This window comes from Rhagoletis zephyria, unplaced genomic scaffold (genome assembly GCF_001687245.7).
Source record: "Rhagoletis zephyria isolate East Lansing unplaced genomic scaffold, Rhagoletis_zephyria_1.1 Rzeph_scaffold_03514, whole genome shotgun sequence".
In the NCBI taxonomy this organism is placed as follows: domain Eukaryota; kingdom Metazoa; phylum Arthropoda; class Insecta; order Diptera; family Tephritidae; genus Rhagoletis; species Rhagoletis zephyria.
The window spans coordinates 21,041-43,490 of NW_016160597.1; the positions used below are offsets into that span (position 1 = coordinate 21,041).

The following is a 22,450-nucleotide window of genomic DNA, read 5'->3' on the forward strand; positions in this document are numbered from 1 at the left end:
ATGTAAAATAAAAACAACCTGCAAAAGCAAACGCAAAAAATTCATGCATTATTTAAAAGAAAATTGTAAAGAAAAATCAATACCCTCCATGCAATCAGTGTCGGCTGGTCTGCCTGTTCTGCCTTTCGAGAAGAGCGTAGAAGCTACGTAGAACTTCGAGAAAAAGAAACGCCAACGCGGCACACAACCAACCGCAACACATACAAATTGAGTGTATGTACATATGTATGTATGTTAGCGTTATATGTATTTGTATAGCCCACATTTATGCGCGGGCGTCTCTATAAAAGCTATGCCATTTGGCGACAGCACAAACAGTTGAATTTAAGACGTGAACGCGTTCGCAACGAGCGTAATAAAAACGAAAAGAGACGAGAAATTTTTATTTTATTTATAGAGCAAAAAATAGTGCAAAAACAATTAATTGACAAAATTAAAAAAAAAGTTTTATATATATNAATTTAAGACGTGAACGCGTTCGCAACGAGCGTAATAAAAACGAAAAGAGGCGAGAAATTTTTATTTTATTTATAGTGCAAAAACAATTAATTGACTAAATTAAAAAAAAAATATGGTGAATTTTTAAAACAAGTAATTCGAAAGACTGCATAAGACAAAACAACACTACATACATATAGCAGAGAGTAAAGCAGTGAAGAACAAGTGTATCTACAAGTAAATTATTGTTTCTTTTTACAAATTTTATTATTAGAGTAAGCCAAAACAGCAATAAATGCAGTGCTTTAGTGACCTTTTTTTTTGAAAAAAAACAGCGAGCAACAAAAAAATAACGAACAAAGAAAATAACGAAAAGTGGCTAAAAAGCGAAAACTACCAAAATAAGTTAACTTACCCAGATTTTTGTACTAACCATTTTTGGTTACTTGTGCTAGCCTTTTATGAACATATACACTACACCTACCGTAGCCTTTAAAGTATAAAATAAAGGCAGCGGCAAAAGTCTGATTTTTAGTTAACTAAATTTCACTGTACACGCACATAACGAAATGGTCGAAATTCAAAATGGTACATATGTAACTACTTACATATGATTTGTTTGTACTTGAAAGTAAAGAAACTAAAAAAAGTTTCGAGCAAAAATTTACTTTTATTTCCTTTAAAATGTTACANATATGGTGAATTTTTAAAACAAGTAATTCGAAAGACTGCATAAGACAAAACAACACTACATACATATAGCAGAGAGTAAAGCAGTGAAGAACAAGTGTATCTACAAGTAAATTATTGTTTCTTTTTACAAATTTTATTATTAGAGTAAGCCAAAACAGCAATAAATGCAGTGCTTTAGTGACCTTTTTTTTTGAAAAAAAAACAGCGAGCAACAAAAAAATAACGAACAAAGAAAATAACGAAAAGTGGCTAAAAAGCGAAAACTACCAAAATAAGTTAACTTACCCAGATTTTTGTACTAACCATTTTTGGTTACTTGTGCTAGCCTTTTATGAACATATACACTACACCTACCNTACTAACCATTTTTGGTTACTTGTGCTAGCCTTTTATGAACATATACACTTAACTTACCGCGGTAGCCTTTAAAGTATAAAATAAAGGCAGCGGCAAAAGTCTGATTTTTAGTTAACTAAATTTCACTGTACACGCACATAACGAAATGGTCGAAATTCAAAATGGTACATATGTACTTACATATGATTTGTTTGTACTTGAAAGTAAAGAAACTAAAAAAAGTTTCGAGCAAAAATTTACTTTTATTTCCTTTAAAATGTTACAGAATATTCTTGTTTGCAGCTTGCAAACAATTTTAATTTAAAATTAATAAAAAAATGTCTGTTAAATATTTACATATGAAAAATCAAAATGTTTAACAATTAAAAAGAAAACATCCTTAAAAATTTCGTTGAAAATTAATGTGAAAAATAATTTAAAAATTTCGTTTAAAATTTAATAAAAATATTTCGTTAAAAATTTAAACAAATTTTTTGTTAAAAATTTAATAAACATTAGTTATAAATTTATTAGAGAACTTTCGTTAAAATAAAAATAATTTAGAAACTAATCCAAATATTTTTATACTATAATCAGAAAAATGTCGCTAAAAAATACGACAGCTTATTCACGAAACTTTCGTAAAAAATACATAAAAAGTCTAAAAAAAATTTGAATTATTACATTTAAAATATTTTAAATTTGTCCCAAGATGTTCATTAAAATGTACTATCACATTTCCTTTAAAATATTATAGAATATTTTGTTCAAGCTTATAAAAAAAATCAACTTAAAATTCATTAAAAATTGTTAGTTAAAAATTTTAAAAAACCAAGATGGTTAAGAACTAACAAACNATTATAGAATATTTTGTTCAAGCTTATAAAAAAAATCAACTTAAAATTCAGTAAAAATTGTTAGTTAAAAATTTTAAAAAACCAAGATGGTTAAGAACTAAAATTTGTGACATATTTTATAAAACTATTGCGTTAAAAATTTTATAAAAATTATTCGTTCAAAATTATTAAAATAATCATAGAAAAATAGTAAAAACTAAATCCTTTCGTAAAATTTTTAATATCGAAATAAAAAATATTGAATATTTAGACAAAATAATATTATTAAAAAAATTTTGCAAAAAAGCACTTCAAAATCTTAAAATTTTGTTAAAGTTTGCTAAGTTTGCAACTTAAATCAAAACAAAAATACTAAAAGGCTGTAGTTAAAATTTCATGAAAAATCTCGCAAAACAAATATGTACAAAATTTTCGTGCACACATTTTGGAAAATCGTGAAATAAGCTATTTATAGAAAATTTAAAATTGTATGTAAACAACATTACTAACTCAAAAGTGGTATCAAAAAAGGTTTGCTCTGTGGTACTTGTGTGAGAATTACCGCAACTCATACAAATAAATTTTTCCCACAGTATAAATATAAAAAACTGTNACACATTTTGGAAAATCGTGAAATAAGCTATTTATAGAAAATTTAAAATTTTATGTAAACAACATTACTAACTCAAAAGTGGTATCAAAAAAGGTTTGCTCTGTGGTACTTGTGTGAGAATGCGCAACTCATATAAATAAATTTTCCCGCAGTATAAATATAAAAAACTGCCTCACGCTTAAATAAGTGTTAAGTATGTGTGCTGGCAGATTTTTTAGTGTTTATTTTTTCTTTTTGCAACAATTTTTCTTTTGTGCGGCTTCGAAATAATCATTGACGCACTAAACATTTAAAATTGGCAATGCACTAAATTTAAGTTTGGATATTAAAAAAACAGTATGTACATGAGAAATTGTGGTTACGTTAAAAAGTGTACAAGCTTGAAAATCATGAGTGGTATTCAGTGATATACATACATATGTAAATACATACATACATTACCTATAGTACATTAATGGACATACATTAAACCGCACCACCTTGCAAGCAAACAAAAAAAGTCCCCCCTACGCGACTGAAAAAATATTTTGTTTCGATATTGCCTTGTAAAAATACTTTAGACTCTATNATTAATGGACATACATTAAACCGCACCACCTTGCAAGCAAACAAAAAAAGACCCGCCCCCCCTACACGACTGAAAAAATATTTTGTTTCGATATTGCCTTGTAAAAATACTTTAGACTCTAGGGCGGTGATGGGCGCGTGCAGAGTAAAAGCTCTCTCTACCCATCGCTGCTCTAGCTCTAGGGCTGTGCTGCGAACTTTTTTGTTTGCTTATAAGGTGGTACGGTCTAATATGTTTATACATGTACATACATATAGACTGCACAGGCTTGCTGTCCTCCTGATCACGTTCCCCCAATCTACATAAACCGAACTAATTTCCTTAATATAATAAATTTTCCTCGCCACTCAAGTTATTTATTTTGCATTTAAAATTTTTTCTCCGACATTTGTGAAATTCTTATGCAGCTCGCGTCTTTATGAATCCATTAACTCAATTAAACTGATATACATACATACATACGTATCTCATAAAAGGCAAATCGTCTGACATTTTTGGCTAAATAAGTGAGATACTTTGTAGAATAAATTCAATGGAATTTAAATTTCTAAAATACGTACATAAATATTTTCGTAAGAGCTATGACTTAAAATAAAAAATTAAATAATTTGTTTAATATTCGCCTAAAATATGCAGTTAGTCATACTACAACAAAACTGGGGAAAATGTATAAACATTTGTGGTCAATTGCCAAAAACTCAAATATTTTGGATATCCCACTGAAAATCCAGCAATCTACCTGTGTGTATTGTCCTGCCCATGTGCAAAATTATATACATACATACCTACATATGTATGTATATGGACGGCAATGACCATACTTGCCGACAGGGTTACCACTGAGAAACTTTCTTTCCAAGAGCTGGTTCAAAAACCTACCAAAATGGCTTCTTTCCTACCATTTAAGAAAACGGCGTTTGACGGCAGTAAATAATTTTTTTTGCTGGTTTTTATATATAAAATAAGATTTCCAGGTAAACAAAAAGATCAGTCTCTCAGATCAATTGCCGAAGGTAATTGGTAAAATTCTGCCCATACCAGGAAGCAACGAGATTTTTCAAACGCGCTACAACAAACCAGAGACCTTTTCTGTCTAAAGCTTAGTATCCAGCTCTTAAGAAAAGCAAAAACTCCATATAAAATGACGTACAAGAAATGGCTAAGAAATTTTCTTGAGTCAAATTTCCTTAAGGCAGTACGCAGTTCTTCAGAAATTTAGTACGCTTTCTACTACGGTTTTCTAAAGTTTTTTGTGAAAAAAGAGCACAAGGCAACCCAGGTTTGCAACAGAAATATATGCCCGTTCCATTATTTCTTGAGGAAAGAGTGAGGCAACAGGCTGTGCGTTATCAAAAATGTCAAAATTCGTTGGACACACACGCGAAATAATGGCAATTTTTTCTTGACCGTTTTCTTAAGAGCTGGATACTAAGCTTAATGAGCAAATAAACCTACCAAAAATTTTAAGTGTCCTACCATCCTTCCAACGAGAAAAAAAACCTACCAATTTTGGTAGTAAAAGCCCAAAACGGCAACCCTGCTTGCCGGTCGCGCACTTTGCAATGCCAGTTTAAGAAATTCGGCTTGGACGAACAAGTACAAAAGTCACACATGCATAAACACATATGTATGTAAGTACATTAGAGTGCACCACTCTCCAAACAAAAAAATCAATACTAGACAGACGAAAAAAAATATTTCAGACAAATATTAAGATTTATGTAAGCTGGGTCGAATTTAAAATACTTCAAAAAATCTATCTTTTTATAAACAAAATTAGTTTTTATAAAGATTTTTCCCAAAAAATCACCTCGGATGACGGAAGAGCTTGAGCGTACAAGATCTGCATAAAAATGCTTAAAAATTTTATCAACGGAATCAAAGTAATGAGATTTTTGGAGGTATTTTCAAATCATTTCAAGTCCTAATACTTTTCCAAAATATTTATGCTGAAGTCTTCAATCATAATAAATTTTGTATGTAATTCCGGTGGAAGAACATCAATTTTTTTTTGTGAGTCATCCTAATGTGCATACATACACACAACTTAATCCAGTTCTTTTACTTTGTCAAATAGTGCTGTTGTCTTTTGCCGGATTTTGGCGGTCTTAAATAATCTTTTTTTTTTTAAATTGCAGCCAAATACATAATTGTTTTCGCGCCAGGCAAATGACGTCACTTATTACGGATTTAAATTTTGTTATTTTTCGTATAATTTTTTTTTTCTAAATTACGATGGCATACATATGTATACAGTATCTATGTAATTTGAGACGTTAATGTCTAGCATTCAGAAAAGTAATTCAATATTCGTAGTATATTTTTTTTACGGCTTGTTTTTAATTCTTATTTGAGTTCCTAATTATCATGTTACTATTTTTTATTGTTGTTTATTTATTATTGCTGTTATTTTTTATTTTATTTTTTTTTTCAAAAACTATTTTATTACATATTTGTTTATTACCTTCTGAAATTTACTCCGCGTAACTGCAAGCCAGATGCGCTCAAAATTTTTTCAATGACTCATCAAAGGTGTTTATTATTATGATTGACACTGAATGTTCGTGAATCTATTTTACATATATATCTACCNTTTTAATAAAACATCGGCGGCAATATTCAAGGTTATTAAAACCTTCAAGAACGATGGACGCGTTGATCGCAGATATTCCCAGGGACGCCCGAAAATTACTACAAAAAAGCTAGATACTCGAATAAAAAACATGTCAGCAGCAGACCCAATGCTTTCTGCTCCGAAAATTTACTCCAAGCTCGTATCAGAAGGTAAAACAGCACCATCTCTCTCCACTATTCGCAGAAGGCTGCATGAAGACGGAAAGCATGGGAGAGTTATTCGGAAAATTCCGTTCATAAGCAAAATAAATCTCCAAAAGAGGATGAAGTTTTATTCAGATCATGTCTTAAAGCCCGAAAGTTTTTGGCACAAAATACTGTGGACGGATGAATCCATGATTCGATTGAAATATAGTGGGGGCCAGATGTATGTTTGGCGCAAGCATGATGAAGCGTTGTCCTACAAGTGCACAAAACCTACTCTTAAGTCCGGCGATAAATGCTTGATGGTTTGGGGATGCATTTCTGCTTATGGAGTAGGCAAAATAGTGGTACTCGAAGGCAAAACTAATTCCCAAGTTTACCTTAACTTGCTGAAAGACGTGATTATTCCTGAAGGTAAGCGTCTAATAGGAGAGGATTTCGTTCTACAACAGGACAACGCACCTATTCACAAGGCCAAAATTGTTACAAAATATATAGCTGATGCTAATGTTAATGCTTTGGAGTGGCCTCCGCAAAGCCCTGACTTGTCACCAATTGAAAACGCGTGGGCGTGGCTGAAAGCTCAAGTAAGTGAAAGGGGTCCTCGAAATCTGGCTGAACTGAAGGATTTAATTTTGGAGATCTGGCCGTCTTTTACCCCAGAAATGTGTAGAAAATATGTACTTTCCATGCCGACTCGTTTAGCAAGAATGTCGCGAAATAATGGCGGTCACTGCGGCCATTAACTTAAGTGTTTACTTATTTTTCACACACTGAATTCTTGTATTTTTTATTCAAACCGCCATTAGTTAGTGGAAGCAACTTTTTAATTTTAAGTTATGCAGCTCTTATTGTAGCTAAAATCCCGTATTTTCAAATATATACGTGACTTTTATGTTTATCTAAATAAAACTTGAAAAAATATGGACTTGAGTTCAAAATATTAGTCTGTTTACTTATTTATGGCAGCCGCTGTACATATGTACATACTTATGTTTGTACATTAGGATGCGTCGTCGAAATTTTAAAATGTATTACCTATATTTTAACACCCAAATTCATAAAAAATAAAGTCGACTTTAACTGCTTTATAAATAGAAAATTTGTATGAAAATATCACTTTATAAAGCTCTTTAAATCTATTTTAATTTTTATGAATAAGGCCATAGGACTTCTGCCAAACTTTTTCTTAAAAATATCAAGATTACCGTGAGTTGGACCGATTTAAAAATACCTCAAAAAATTTAGAGTTTTATAAATCAAATTAGTTTTTAAAAATGTTTTTTTTTTATCATTTCAGTTCTTAAACACTTCTATTATCTGAGGTGATCTGTTGAGGAAAAAATCTTTTAAAAATTAATTTTTTGTATGTACAAAAGAAAAATAGATTTTTGCAGTTATTTTCAAATCGATCCAGCTCACGTAAATCTTAACGTTAAAAAAAAAATTGGCGGTAGTCTTTAAATATAAAGATAGTATAATTCCGGTGGAAAAACGGCAAATATATATTTTGGGTGACGCACCCTAATGTACAAATATGAATATATTCATACACACATAGCTACTTGCTTTGAGTTTTTATCTCATAAAATTTGTTTTCTGGCTTTATGTGTGACAACAAATTGTAGGTGGTCGCTGGATACGCTTAATAAAGCAAAATTATTTTGTGTTTGCGTAATTTTTTCTTTATTATTTGATGAAAACGTAATTAGTAAAGTGCATTCTTCGGTATACATTCGTATGTTTTTATTTTTAGACAAGCTCTGCTATGCGTAACTTTGTGCTCGTTAATAATTTAATGAACCCCAATGACCCTGAGAAAATAATTTGATGCAAATTCTAAAAAAAAATATCGCCATTTTCATGAAAAATTCGATTTTTTCTGTCTTACACATAAGCATGTACATATCGTCACCTGAAATACAAAAAGACTTAACAAACATCGTCGCTGAAATACAAAAAGTCGTAACTAATAAAAAATTCAAAAGTCAGTTTTTGATTTTATGAAAAAAAAAAATATTAGTCACGACTTTTCCAATTCAGTTACGATATTGTTACGTCTTTTTGCATTTCAGGTGACGATATCGAGCCCTAACCCCCAAAACAACGTAAGCGACATTTTTTATTAATTTTCGTTTTGATGCAGAAATATTCCTAGAGCATCTAGATGCATTTCTGCATCAAAAGGAAAATTTTATAAAAATGATATATTTTCCTTTGGTTTTATCGGCTCCAGAGCTCTATTTTTTGACACCTTTATTTCTATATTTCACTAGCAGAACCTCATCTTCTTTGATCTTGCTATTGAACCAACGACTTATCAAGCTCGCAACGATCTCTGCGCTCTCATCTTTTCCGGCTTACGGCAGTTTTTTTTTCTGAATCGAAAAGTTTTGGTTTCCCTGAGCTAGATCGCACATCTTACTTAAGGTCTGAGTAGGAGGGTTAGGTTAGACAAGCTGGTACAAATTTACTCTTCCATTTGAAAATTTGCGTTATTCTGGAAATAGTCTGAGTCATGGGATACAGATATTAGGTAAAAAGCACTCATCCGAAGAAAAAATCTGAACAGTAAAGATGTTCAATTTCGATGAAGATCCTTAGCATTATGTTAAAGTTATTTCTAGAACATCAACTTTCTTGCATGCAATTTTCAACTCTTGCAAGCAATTTTCTAAAATAATTTCGTCTGCTTTGTTTCTTTACAGCAGGGCTTTGGTTTCGAACCGGACATGGACATGAATATGGACATGGACATGTTTCCACGAAGCCGCCTCGGGCGCATGCATCATGATCCGTTCGGTAGCTTTGGCAACTCACGTAAGCATTTAGATTTGTCGCACACTCCCTCACAGAAAGCATACTGACTTTGCTTTTTCTTCTTTCTTCGATCGATCAGCAGATTTTGGCTTCCCTCAATTCAATTCGCTAGGACGTAGGCGTGCTGCCGATCATATGGGTCGTGACGATGACTTCTTCAATCGGCTGCCATCGGAATTCCGCCAGTATATACCCGACGGTTTTGGTCACAGCCGACGTGGGGAAAGCGCCACATTGCCACGGCAACATAGCGCGCAGCATTCACAACAGGTGCCAGTACAGGGTGGTAGTGGTGGTGGTGTCCCCCCTACAGCCTACTATCAGTCATATGTGCCCGCTTCACCGCCCAATGGCGGACCGCAATCGCCTTCGAAGAAGCTCTGCGATGCTGCCATACAAACCGAAGATCCCGCAATGCGTACAGGCGGCGATGAAGTTGACAGCGCTGCACCTCAGCAGCATGGTGATAGTCTAAAACAGCATGGTCTACGCAACACAGTCGACATGGGCGTCAAGTCCGCCTTAGAGTCAGAGCATGAAGCACGCGCGCATTCAGCGCCACCACATGAACAGCAGCAACAACAACAGGTACCAGTAAATGGCGGTAAACGTCCAACACCGCCACCCCAAGCCGGTCACTCACAATTCGGCACACAAACTAGTCCACACGTGCAAGCTGGCGCCCAGCAACCGCAGCTGCATAAGGCTTATTATGCTCCACAGCATCAGCCGCACCCACAGCAACGACAACAGACGCCACCACCGCCTCAAACTCCAGGCGGCAGCTATGTGCGCACTATACCGATCTTTGTCGAGGGTCGTTCCGAACCGATCATAAACGCTCACAAGGAAATACCAAATCAGAACGCTGCGCCTGGTCAATCGCAGGCCACAGCTAGCGCAACGGCTAGAGCACATGTGCCACCACAGCACCAACAGCCACAATACCACCAGCAACAGCAGCAGCATCATCAGCCGCAACAGCAGCAACAACACCGTCCCACTCCAATCAATACTCAGCAGCAGCCGCAGCAACAAGGCGCTACCCAGCAGCCCACTGGCGTGCCACCACAAACTCCACACACGCTGGACTCGATCAGCAAAATTCAAGACATTCAACGCGATGTGCTCGATCTCATGGGCAAGGTTGAGAAGTTCACTGGCACACGCCAAGACAAAGAGTACGCCTATCTCGATGAGATGCTGACGCGCAATCTACTGAAGCTAGATACAATCGACACGAATGGCAAGGACAGCATTCGCTTGGCGCGCAAGGAGGCCATCAAATGCATTCAGGCTTCGATCAATGTGCTCGAGGCGAAAGCGAACGAGAACACCAAGGCTGCTGAGCAGTCGGCAGAAGATGATGCAGCGCCACAAGAAGCAGCAGAAGCAGCGGGCGAACCAGAAGCGACTAAAGAGGCTGTGACGCGAAAGAGCGCCTCGAGAGAGAAAGTAGAGTCAGCTGTAGAAGCACCAGCGGCGAAAGCCAACGAGTCAGAGCCCGAGCCGGCTGATGCAAAACAAATTCAAGCACCCATACCATTGCCGCCACCAGAGGGCATGCAAGTAAATGAGGCAACAACAGGCGGTAGTGAGGCAAAGAGCGCGGAGACGAATACACAAAACAGTGAGTCGGCTGGGGAGGTGATAGTGGCTGAAGAAACGGCCAGTGGTGCGGTTGGAGAGGGTGCAACAACTGAGGTGTCATCAAAGGATGCGGCGGAGTCGAGCAAATGATGACTGAAACAGCAGCGCAGCTCTAACGGCGCCGTGAGGTCATCCTCCTCCTCCTCCTCCTCGACCTACGCAGCTACATTTTCAAAGCGTTTACATAGCATCACTAAACGAAAGTCTTAAAAAGGGCTCAGTTTCATACATCAAAATAAATGTAAAATTCGTTGTGTTAGAAATTTAACGAAAAAATTAAGAAAAAATACTTATATTATCTATACGTTTTTATTTTATGCCACAAAAAAAAATTAAATACTTTAGAAAATATTAAAAGAAATGCTGCTGTTTCCGGAAGGAGTGCGCATAATTTTTAAGAAAAGTACATATAATATTCGTAAATAAAAGTGAGTAGATAGCGCGCAGATGCTCGGTTACGACTCTGTACGACGGCACGGGCATCAAGTTTTGTTGGGCGAAAATTTAATAATAAATAAGAATAAAAATATTTAAAAAAAAACTTTTTTTGTTTTTAAAAGTACAAATATTGGCGGTTAGGTGTGAAGATGCGTTCGTAGCTAGGGAGATACTTAAAAGTAGCCTTATGGACATTTATTATTGACCATAGATACTTGACAACATTATAGAACTCATACGACAGCTACACAAAAACAAATTTTTGTTCGACGAACGATACCAAGAAATCTCGAACCATAAGTTGGCACAATTTTTACTTTATAACTTCAAATAAATTTCTAAAAGCTTGCCGAAATGCTAATTTTTTGAGGTTACAAAGAAAACGCTGGTAAATTTTTAAGTTCCGACTTGAAATGCGGATTTAACGAGTTAATATCTATAACGATTGACTAGTCGTGTTGATGTAGAACAGGTTATACAATTCCAACATATTCTGGATCGTTGAATTCGAATTGAATGTCAGAAATAAAAAGTTGCAATGCTTTATTTTTCTTTCTAACCTCAAAACTTAATATTTTTATACATTTGTAAAAGATTTCTTGAGGTTAGTGAGAAAAAATCGAAGCAAATTTTTATTTCGAATATAGTGATCAAAAAACTAAAATAGATCGTTCGACTGGCAAAAATATTAAAAAAATTTTGACGCTGTGTAAATTACATATTGAAGTAAAACAACACCCAAAACTTTGTATGGGTGATCTAAAATAGCTAATTCTTATAGAAGTTCGTACGGAGAACTTGCCACGACTTTTCTGGGGTTAGAAAGAATAATTATTTTCTAGCCGACTTCAAAACAAGAAGGAGGTTATCAATTCGTCGGAGTTTTTTTTTATGTATGTTGCCTGATAGCTTTGACCTACTCCAACCGTTTTCGATAATAATTTTTATCGAAAAGATGGCACCGAGAGTGGTCGTTCCATACCAATTTGGTTTACATAGTTCCGATCAATGGATCTTTAAGAAACTAACCGTAAGTTTAACATGAACATTAAAGTTGGTCGTGTTTTGTTTAAAAACTACTTTTCAATTTGGTATCGAAAAATTATTAAATTAATTTATCTATTTTCTTTTAATTTTTAAAGAATATTTATAATCTCATCATATCTTTTTAACTAAAGTTGAGGCTATTATGCTTCGAAATTTCGACACAATTATTTCGAGAAAATTATTCTTACCGAAAGAAGTCTGAAGAGGAAATATGCTGATTTCCGAAAAAACTATCACTTCTACCATTTTTTCAAATTATTGTTGCTTTTCCACAATAAGTTTTTCATTAAAAACGGCCTCAAGCTTGTTATAAGGCCATAAAATAACAAAAACAAATTATTACTCAAATGTAAATTTCATTTTGCATTTGCAATCGTATCCCAAACGTGTGAATGCAAAAATATTTTTCTTTATCTCAATCAAGAAAGACAATTTGTTAAAATCTTTCAATTGAAGTTCGCTGTATTTTACAAAAAAAAAAATGTTCGTCCCAATATGAAAAAATGTACAAATATACCAATCGTGTGACACTTCCTTAAGAGCCGCCAGAATTCCGGTTAAAAGAAATCGATTTCTCATTACACTGCGCTTTCACAATCTCGAAATTGCGCATTTTCGAAACCTTATTTACGCCATATTATGGACTTGTCGTTATTCTGAGCAATTCTGACCGACGGCGGAGGAATAAATATTTATAGTTTTTCCAAAGAGAGGAATTGACATTTTGAGTGTCAAAGTATTATACAATTATTTAATTATTGGGCCGTATGAATAAAAATAAGCAATTGCTTTTTCTTAAAATTCCAGATCTTTTACTCAATTTATTCAAACAAAATTGAAGTAAAAGGTATGAAATTTTAAGAAAAAGCAATTGCTTAGTTTTTATTCATATGGCCCATTGTTATTGTTTTTTAATTTTTAAATACATGAAAACCTAGCAAATATTGTCCAATTCATCGTCAAGAACTTTGCCTGCTTCAAATCGAATACATTAATCAAAAAGATAAATATACCACAGTGTAGAGGAATAAATTCTCTACATATTTGCAGTGGGAACTATTGCCACGCGGCTTATCACTTTCGCGTAATCGATTGGTAAAATTCAATGATTTTTTCTTACTTTGCAATGTGGTATTTTTATGATTTTGATAAATGCATTTGATTTGACTTAATCTGAGATGAATTGGACAAGATTTGTTAGAATTGCATTAATTCTAGTTTAAAAATTCGAAAAAAAGCTCATTCGTAAACCCTTGTCAGACTATGCCTAGAAGTTGCGGAAAGGGTCACAGTTAAAAAAAAAAATAATATTTTAACAAAGCCGGTCAGCAGTTTCAAAGAGACCAATTAAAAAGTACCAATCGGCCCATTTTGGCAAAAGGTATTTAAAAAAAAATAGTACTTTTTTCATAAATCGATATATCAAATCGGCTAGACAAAAACATTAAAAAAAATCGGAGAGGCTTCTCCGAATTGGTTGTATGACATAAAAAGTTATAAAAAATTTCAAAGTCCTTACGTCAGAGAGAAAAACTAAAAACGCAATTTTACTATATTTTGTTCCGAGTTTGATGAATTTATTAATTTTTGTGTGGATAAAATTGACTGTTGCACGCTGTTGTATGGTGTCTACATTTGTGGACTACCGTCCAGGAGATGGACATTTTTAAAGGAATGGTTTTGAAGGTATCGGAAATAGTTTTTTCCCCACGCTTAATAGCCAAAACTTAGAATTGATTTCCATGAAACTATTGAAAAACTCGGACACAGTTGTAGGCGAATTATGTTATAACAAAAATTTGCACCAGCTTTGGCTGAAAGGTTAAATAAAAGTTCTGTGTACATTTTTCGCGCCCTTTTTTTAAAAATGTTACTTTTTGAGTTGTGTCCCTTTTCAAGACGGTGTGCGATATGGTCGCCATTTAAATTGCGCAATTTGTGGCTCGTGGAAATCCACTATCACCGAATCAGTGGCGCAATAATGATGTAATGCCGGATTTCCACTGCGCATTAAATGATACGAAAAGTACAATGACAAAAGTTTGGCTAAATACTAAATAGGGGTATTCTCTGAGTCTTGCAAAGCCCTTGCAAGGTGCACGGATTGCACCGTTTGCAAAGCTGTCCCATACGAAAACCGGTTTTTACCGTACAATCCGTGCAATCTGTGCACCGTGCAAGGGCTTTGCAAGACTCAGAGAATACCCCTAATATGTTTCCACATGGCATTTTTTAAAAGACACATCTTTTTCGTTATTTCGTCATTGGTTAGAGCATTTCAAAACCGCGTACTTCTTTATATTTCTTCGGTTTCGAGTTCTTTAAGAAGTAACTAAACAAAAAAAAATGTAGCAGTTGAAGGTAAGCAAGCCACTACATCTTCCCCTGAATACATAAAATATTAAAATTTTGGAACTCGAAATTTGCTTTGTAATAAAAAGCTTGTAAAAATTAACTCCAACTATAAAAATGTACTAACCCAAATTCTTCATTAATTGCGTAGTTAGTTAAAACCATGTTATTTTTTTTATTGTATCAATTGTATTAAAGAAAATAGGTTTCCCAAGGAGTTATGCTGTTATTATTAAATTTTGCAAAATACATTTTTTTGTTAATATTCTACCAAGGATTAAAAAAGACACCAAAGCCACACTCTACAATTTGAAACGTATACTTTTACTTAAGTGCTTACACCATATAAGCTTATGATCCTGAAAAGTTTAAATTAAATAAAAAATTTATAAAAAATCTTAACTAAAACATCTTTGAACTTTTTCGACTAATGTTTTTTATTTCTTTAAAAATATCCAAATCAGTCACAGCTTACGGTCAATAACGGATAAATAAAATAAAAGGAGGATACAAATTCAAGTAGATAAAAAAGGATTTACTTAAAAACACTGCAACTAAAACTGAAATAAATAACCGTAACTAACATTCCATGTACATTAGGGTGGTCCAAAATATACAGGGGAAATCAACATTTTGGAATTTTCTTGCTGCCACCCCTCACATTAATAAAAAATGGAAAATAAGGAGACTCCGCTGCCGGGGCTTTGAAATTTTCCATATATTTTTTATGGGGAAAATAAATTTCTTCGTAGAATTGCTATAAAATCGTTAAATATATATATTATTTGGTCGAATAAAAATATTTCCCTGCAGAAATTTTCCAACAATATATATATGATGCAAATTTGACACTAAAATTTTATTAACTATTTTTCCAAACGTCCTCCATGTGATTACGAACACATAAACTAGCTATTTTTTGTAAATTGAATATGCAATTATCGGTTATGAAAAAGTAGTTAGTAAAATTTTAAAGCTAAATATGCTTCATGTTTTTTTGTTTTTTTAAATAAGAAATTTTTGGTATTGTTCAGTTCGGGAGGTTATTTATGTAAATAAGTGCCTCAAAGTGAAATAAAAATATGCATACCTCTGCTTACTTATACATGAAAAAATTTACAATTGTAAAAGTATATCGGTGCTCGCTTAATTGAGAAGTTTACTTCTTGAACGAATTATTAGTCAAATGTGCGGTAAAATCATTTATGCGATGGTCATTTAAACGGAGCATACTGTAAAACATAATTAAGAAAATTATTTTGAAACAAAGTAACTTCAAAACAAACTTTAAAATGAATTTTATTTATATAAAAAAAAAATAAGTAGAAGCAAAGTACCTCCAAAAGCTACCTTAACTACAGTTCCAAATTAATAACTTTTAAACTATCTATGTAAGGGAATGTTATAGCACAGACAGACGACAACGTTAATCCGAATCGCGCGGCGCAGTTGTTGCGATCAAAATTGTAACCTGCTAAATGGCAGTGTTGTGGATTAAGTAAACTGCTACATTATTGTTAGAGAACGCAACTGACACAGCTAGCCTGTTAGTTGCAGAGCGCATTTTGGCTGCAGCCTGTTGTGGGTTTTGTTATTAAGGGTATTCAGACTATACTCGTTAAGGTCGCAATTCGGTATTCGATAACTCCCACCATTGCTTTGTTTTTGTAAATTACCGAATATATCATTACCAACTCAACGAAGTGGCAATTCTGATAGTGTTGTAATACACGCGTTAAAATGTCAGCTGATTCCTTTCTTTCACTTATTTTCTGGAATTTTCTTGCGCGAGAAGTGCTACATTTTATCAAAAGTTCAATAAATGTATCTGTCTTGGAATTAATAAATGTTTATAAATAAAAGAACTTCACGTCAGCTGATTCGAAAGTACTTTTAACCAGAAAAAGAATAAGGGGCCTTCGAAGTTGAAAGTGTTACCGAGTTACCAGATAACGAACTAATGCATTAACGAGGATAGTCTGAATACCCTCATTTATTTATTTTTTTCTAACTATGCAGCTATATTATATTTGAAAGCTACATATGTATATGTATGTATAAAAGTTCTAATTTTAATTGCCAATTATTGTTATGCTATTCTTTAACCTAATAACGTTTTTATTAACCATTTTATTTGAGCTTGAAGCCCGTTTTTATACATACATATATATATATATTTTTTTTTTTGAAGAAATCGTCTCTCTTCCATCAGACGTCGCTAAACTTGCGAAGATGTCTTACGAACAAATGCTATAATCTCCAAAATATTTTTGTTGTTGTCTTCAATTGAAAACCAAAATTTCATTAAAAGCAGGCTCAAACTCAAATAAAATTGTTCTAGTTTTACGATATACATATGAATAGATACTAACATTTTGATGTAGAATTAATCAAAAGATATTTAAGCTGCTTCTAACAAGCAAAGCATACATATATTTACCTGCGTACGCTACATATGTACATACAATTAGGGTGGCCCTTAAAATATCAACATTATTTTGCTAGCGTACAAAATAGCGACATCCACGAAAATCCCAAAATAAAAAAAAATTGGAAAAAATAATGTTTTTTTTTAACCGTAAAATGGACTTTCACCCGGCAAAATTATGTATATATATATATTTATAAGTTTTCAAGTTAAAACTTCGTAGAATTTTTAAAAATTCTTAAAAGTTACATTTTTTTAAATCACGAAAATTCCCAAAAAAATATTTTGACCAGCTATAACTCAGTTCGCGTCTTTCTTCGCCGTTAACTAGATTAATGCGTCTTTTTTCGTCAATGCGTCCTTTTTCCCCGTCGACGCCGTCTTTCTTCGCCTTTTGAGCTCACGCCTTTATTCGTTTCTACTGACGTCATGAATAAGTTTCAATAATATGTAAAATTTATCAGATTTCAAGTCTAAATCTTGTCGAATTTTTGCGATTTTTTTTATTGATTTAAAATTGTTTAAACCCTGGTACAGATTTGTTTGAGAATTTGAACTTTTCGTTGATGTCTTTATTTGTACGTAGAACAAAATAAAGTGGATGTTCTATACAAAATTTAAATGTTGATATTTTGAGGACCACCCTTATACGTATGTAGGTATACAGAAATTTATAAAAAAACATCAATGTAAGAAGGCGTGATAGCAAAGGAAGGAAAAAAAACAAACAAATAAAGTACACATACCTAATTTAAATTATGCTTTTACATTGTTTTTACTTTTTTAATTGCGATTTACGACAAGTTTCTTGATGAGGTAGGTATGTGAGGTAGGCATGTCTTGTAACGATCACAGAGACCTTACCTCCGACGAAGAATGCAATTTCTTTGTCCGCGGTAAAAACCTCGAAAACACGTTAAGTTAACTAGCCTTACTATAAAAAAAATTTTCAAAATATTAATGTAGCCGGCCCAAATATCATATCTCAATCCAATTAGAAACCCCTGGAAAGTTGTCAACCAAAGGAGCTACTGTGAAAACTCCATTAAACCTCGCGAAATCTTCCGATTTTCGGATGACGCATAGAAAAGCTATTTCAAGGCAAGGCAATTTAAAGCATTCGCCTATTCAGTTCGACCAAGTCTAGAAGTAAATTATTTTACTTATGGGGTATTCCATCGTCACGGGTGGGACATTTGTACAGCAAAAATAGTTTTTCTTTTTTAATTTAAGTATAAAGTACTAAGCAATTCTACATTTTGATAAAGCTACACCTAGTTCACTANAAAAATTCCCTTAGTCTTTAGTCCTGCTCTTAAAGGGGAAAGAAATTCGGCACAAAGTAAAAAGGACCAAAAAACCGATTAACTAGAGAACAGAAAGTCAAAATTGACAAATTTTATTTCAAAATTGCAGCTTCCGCAAAAATGTTTGCAATAAATTTATTATTTCAATGCATTTTCTTTTAGTATAAACATGTAGGTACTTAGAACCAATTGACCTTTACAAACCCGTAAATCGCTATTTGACATGTCGCATAATTAACTACTTATTCTACACAGTTCTCTTCTTTACAACTCCACCTCCACCAATCGAAGTCCTCTTCAGCACATATTATTATTATCACCATCCACAGCTGGTTTCGTGCCAAAGAACTTTTCATACTCCTCCTGACGTTTATGCGCACGCGCCTCTCGCTCAACCTGACGTTTCTTGGAGAAGCGTTGATGTATACGTTTCATTTCCTGCACTTCCTTCATCTCTTCTTTGTCTTCGTCCTACAAAAAGGTTAAATTTGAGAGTTTCAAGTGAATCTATGATAAACTAAAACTTAAAAAGAAATCTGAGTACTCACGCTCATATTTAACCGCAACACCAATGCGCGCCTACCATCCGACATAGGCTGACTATAGTGCATGAAATTCTTCAGCCGCTCAGCTGGCGGTACACTACGTTCCACTACCAGCACAATGCGCGCCCACTGACGCTGCCATTCGTTGCGTATCTCGGCGATCTTTTGATAAGTGTTGCCCATCATGGCAATCAACATATTCACCAGCAACACGCTGACGATCACCATGAAGAGAAAGAAAAGTGATTTCGCTTCATACTCATGCTGCGTTGAGCCCATACCGCCAAAGTAGTCGCCGAAATTGGTGAGCGACATCAAAAACATAGCCACAATAGATTCCATTGGCGAGGGCATTGGATTCGATTCAGAATCGTCGATTTCCTCTGGAGTGGCAGGATTATCAAATGTAAGGAAGATAATGTAGTAGGCTTGCGAAAATCCCATCACGAACACAAGGTAGATGGAGACGAATCGTATGAGATCGCCCATGACCATGCGATAGATCATCACAACGAAAGGGCCGACGGTTTTAAAGCCGCTAGAACAGTGGAAAGATGAATTACACAAGTTGGTCGAATTCATTGCAGTACGAGGAGCTTTACCGACAAAAGAATAGAAAGTAAGGCGCTGTGGTGAGCATTATAAAGACTGCAACATGGTCATCGATCTCGGTTGAACAGGATAACCTCAGCCAGGGTATGGTCATCATGAGCGCACAAGAGAAAAGAAACATGACACGCGAAGGTGCGGTCATCTGTGTGTTGATGAGGAGTGTGTAGAAGAAATAGAAAATCAACGAGTAACTTACCATATTTTCAATAAACATTTTGTAGCCCAGAAAGCGCGCTTCACGCAGCGCCGCTAGCAAGTATAAAATCGAGCCGAAAAATATTACGATTTCTGCGACAATGCGTAACTGAAATGAGAAGTTAAATTTTCGGTGCATCCCTACAGCTTTGCAATTGACAATACCTTAGCCAGGTCGGATTCCATGTTCATTAGCGGACACTCAGCATAACTGGCCCACCAAGACGGACCCAGCTCTACGTCGTTATCGTCAAAGTAGTCGGTGAAGTTCAGCCAAAAAGTTTCTACAAAAGTTTCTGAAATCAGTTAAGATTTCAAGTGTCGTTAGCTTATTTTTTACTCACTATACTCCATCTTGTCAATCGCGCGCTTTATCAGTCGCTTTAACCATTTGTTGCCGCCATGATACGGTGCCGTTTCATTTCCGGCATGCATTACTGACACTTCTTCGGCTTCATCGCCAGCCTCATCGCTTTTTTCGGACGGCCCTGGACGTAATATGAAACTGATTAACGAGAAGAGAAAGTAAAAAGAGAACATATAGAATTGTTTGTAGAAACGCGACTTGACAAAGGATTCCCATTTGGTTTTCAACAAATCGATCACCACGCCATCCAGCAGCTCTAAGTGTTCCAGTTTGTCCTGCAAGTGTAAAAAAAATCAGCAAGCTAATACTCTAATGGACAACGCTACGAGCTCACTCACGCCAAACACCACAAAATTCAACACTGAGTCCTTGTTTATATTCCCCGTCTCCACATCGATCGTGTCGATCATGGACAGCGGATACGCCGCGCAAGTGATGCTACCCAACTGCCAGTAGATCTCACGTTCTATGCTCAAAATGTGAAAGAACATCTCAACGCGTCCCAATTTCGCCGCCAATGTCAACGCTGTGAGATTTTGCATATTTCTTAGATGAATATTGGTACCCACTTCGTAGGAGACATCGAACATTTCGATCTTCTCATAGATCACCAACATATGCAGTGAAGTATTTCCATTGGTATCCTGCAGATCTGGATCCGCGCCGCGTGCCAGCACCAAGCGAAAGCAGTCCTCTTGCGACAGACAAGCGGCAAAGCTCATCGGGTATTCGCCCCAATAGACGTAGCCATCATAGTTGGTTATCGGCTGCACGCCGACATACTCGTGATCAGGTGAATCGTAACGTGAGGCTTTCTGATCCTCCGCGGACATAAAGGCGCCGCAGCAGCTATGTTTAGCGGTGGAGAGTAGATATTTTGAGCCGAGTGAAAAGAGTAAAGTTCAAAGTTTAACCACTTACCGCTCTTGCACATCAGCGCCAGCATCGAGCAGATATTTCACCATCGCTGGATCCTCGTTGACGATTGCGATATGCAAAACGCTCTCGCCATAGTATTCGTCGCACATATACACATCAAGTATGAGTTTGGGATACCATTTGAGCAGGCGCTTGGCGAGATCGGCATGCAGCGAGGAGGCGTTCAGCAGACAGAGATGCAAGACAGTTTCACCGACAGCGCCGCGTTCCTGCAAAAATTAGGAACCTCTAATCAGCTGAAAACTAAAAGTAGGAAAAGCGTCAAAGCAACTCACATTCAAATTCCAGCACACAAACCGATATGCACTCGGATTCGATATATATTCAGCCTCTGACACCTCAGTGCAGTGATCATGTATATTGAAGTCTTCATCGGGATTCTCCATCGGCAATAGCACCAGCTTCGAGATGGGAAAATAGCGACCGGCACCCTTATTGTAGAGAAATGGCTCGACTTTCGTCTTAATCGCATGATCGATTTCTGCGAACTGCTTAGTCTGACAAGCGCGTTTCATCATATCGACCAACAGACCGCCACCCTTGAGATTCACAAATTTGTAGAGTGCTTGTGTGGAGACGCCAGCTTGTTTCTTGACGCCACTCGTTACATTGCTCTCCGTATTCCCCATGGCAGCGACGTTGGTGGAACAAGTTCACAATGGACATCAAGTTGGAGTATAAAGGAAGGAAAGCTACCACACACTTTAGGACGTTAGTGGTCTAAAAATGGCATATGTATATTTAAGCTGCGGTAGATGAATCGTTGAATTTGTATGTTTGTAGTTCCAGCTAAGTGGCGTCCAATTTAGATTGGATGTCCTAAATTTCCTGCGTTATACAACGTTTCTATTAACTCCATTTTAAGTACTTATTAAGCTAAGCTCTTTTAGTCTCGAAAAATAAAGTAATTTCGACACAAACTTTCCATAACTTTCTGCTCGAAATAGCTGAAAAAACCTCATTGATTTAACAGCAAGTCGACCAACGGCTGGTTGCTAGGCAAATTACTTTTCAAAAGGACCCATTTGTTTGAAATTCGCTTTCAACGCTTCACTTTCCTTCACAATGAGCGCAAAACTGGCGCGAAAAAGTGTTTGCCTTGGCAATAATGAAAACTTGAGAAGAGTCGTAGTGGTAAACAACGACGAAGAGGGCATAGTGAAGTGGCGCGCCTTCAAGCACACCGTTAAATCAGACGCGAAAGTTTGTTTACCGCGCCGAAAGCATTGCTGCTGCTTCTTCTTATTTTGAGTCTACAACCGTTAGTCGGTTTGTGCCGAGACCAAAAAAGCCGAACTCCTGCAAATAGATTGTTTGTAAACAAATCGTAAAATATTTTCGCCGGCAAATGTTCGCCGGTGAATGCGCTCCGACGTCCGCCTCCTTTTCTTTGCTAATAATGCAAATTGATGTCCTTGACATTTCTGTATTTATTATTTAATAAAAGAAAGTGATGTAAAATTTGCACGCAAGGCCGCTTGTGAATGT

General features: G+C 35.3%; 2 protein-coding genes and 1 long non-coding RNA gene across 10 annotated transcripts; 2 read left to right on the forward strand and 1 right to left on the reverse strand.

The window, feature by feature from the left end:
* The first annotated feature begins 459 nt into the window (after nt 1–459).
* stv (BAG domain-containing protein starvin) lies at nt 460–11,192 on the forward strand. Of its 8 annotated transcripts, none has more exons than XM_017624153.1 (3): nt 460–508; nt 8,974–9,082; nt 9,162–11,192. In XM_017624153.1, exons 2-3 carry the CDS (start codon nt 8,995–8,997, stop codon nt 10,820–10,822), a joined length of 1,749 nt encoding a protein of 582 aa, XP_017479642.1. In that variant the 5' UTR covers nt 460–508; nt 8,974–8,994; the 3' UTR covers nt 10,823–11,192. The 8 variants fall into 8 exon arrangements, with proteins under 8 accessions (XP_017479642.1, XP_017479643.1, XP_017479641.1 ...); XM_017624154.1 differs by having other exon boundaries at nt 476–508; nt 8,971–9,082; XM_017624152.1 differs by lacking the exon at nt 460–508 and adding an exon at nt 526–675 and having other exon boundaries at nt 8,971–9,082.
* Nucleotides 11,193–15,620: 4,428 nt separating this feature from the next.
* On the forward strand, nt 15,621–17,120 carry LOC108369152 (uncharacterized). The gene is made up of 2 exons (XR_001848463.1): nt 15,621–16,119; nt 16,178–17,120. It is a non-coding gene; the product is annotated as an uncharacterized LOC108369152 (long non-coding RNA).
* Nucleotides 17,121–18,481: 1,361 nt separating this feature from the next.
* On the reverse strand, nt 18,482–22,381 carry LOC108369151 (transient receptor potential cation channel subfamily V member 5-like). Its single transcript, XM_017624158.1, has 9 exons — nt 21,238–22,381; nt 20,945–21,171; nt 20,362–20,872; nt 20,001–20,298; nt 19,822–19,940; nt 19,658–19,765; nt 19,452–19,603; nt 18,853–19,387; nt 18,482–18,775 (listed from the first exon to the last, which is right to left on the reverse strand). The coding sequence occupies exons 1-9, from the start codon at nt 21,589–21,591 to the stop codon at nt 18,602–18,604; spliced, it is 2,478 nt and encodes an 825-aa protein (XP_017479647.1). The 5' UTR covers nt 21,592–22,381; the 3' UTR covers nt 18,482–18,601.
* Nucleotides 22,382–22,450: the final 69 nt, after the last annotated feature.

Excerpts from the sequence above, each read along its gene's own strand:
- stv (XM_017624153.1), top strand. The coding sequence starts at position 8,995 with ATGGACATGAATATGGACATGGACATGTTTCCACGAAGCCGCCTCGGG. Across the intron at positions 9,083-9,161 it reads CGGTAGCTTTGGCAACTCAC|CAGATTTTGGCTTCCCTCAA; the intron begins GTAAGCATTTAG and ends TCGATCGATCAG.
- LOC108369151 (XM_017624158.1), bottom strand. The coding sequence starts at position 21,591 with ATGGGGAATACGGAGAGCAATGTAACGAGTGGCGTCAAGAAACAAGCT. Across the intron at positions 20,873-20,944 it reads GGCGCTGATGTGCAAGAGCG|CTGCTGCGGCGCCTTTATGT; the intron begins GTAAGTGGTTAA and ends CGCTAAACATAG. Across the intron at positions 20,299-20,361 it reads TGAATTTTGTGGTGTTTGGC|GACAAACTGGAACACTTAGA; the intron begins GTGAGTGAGCTC and ends TTACACTTGCAG.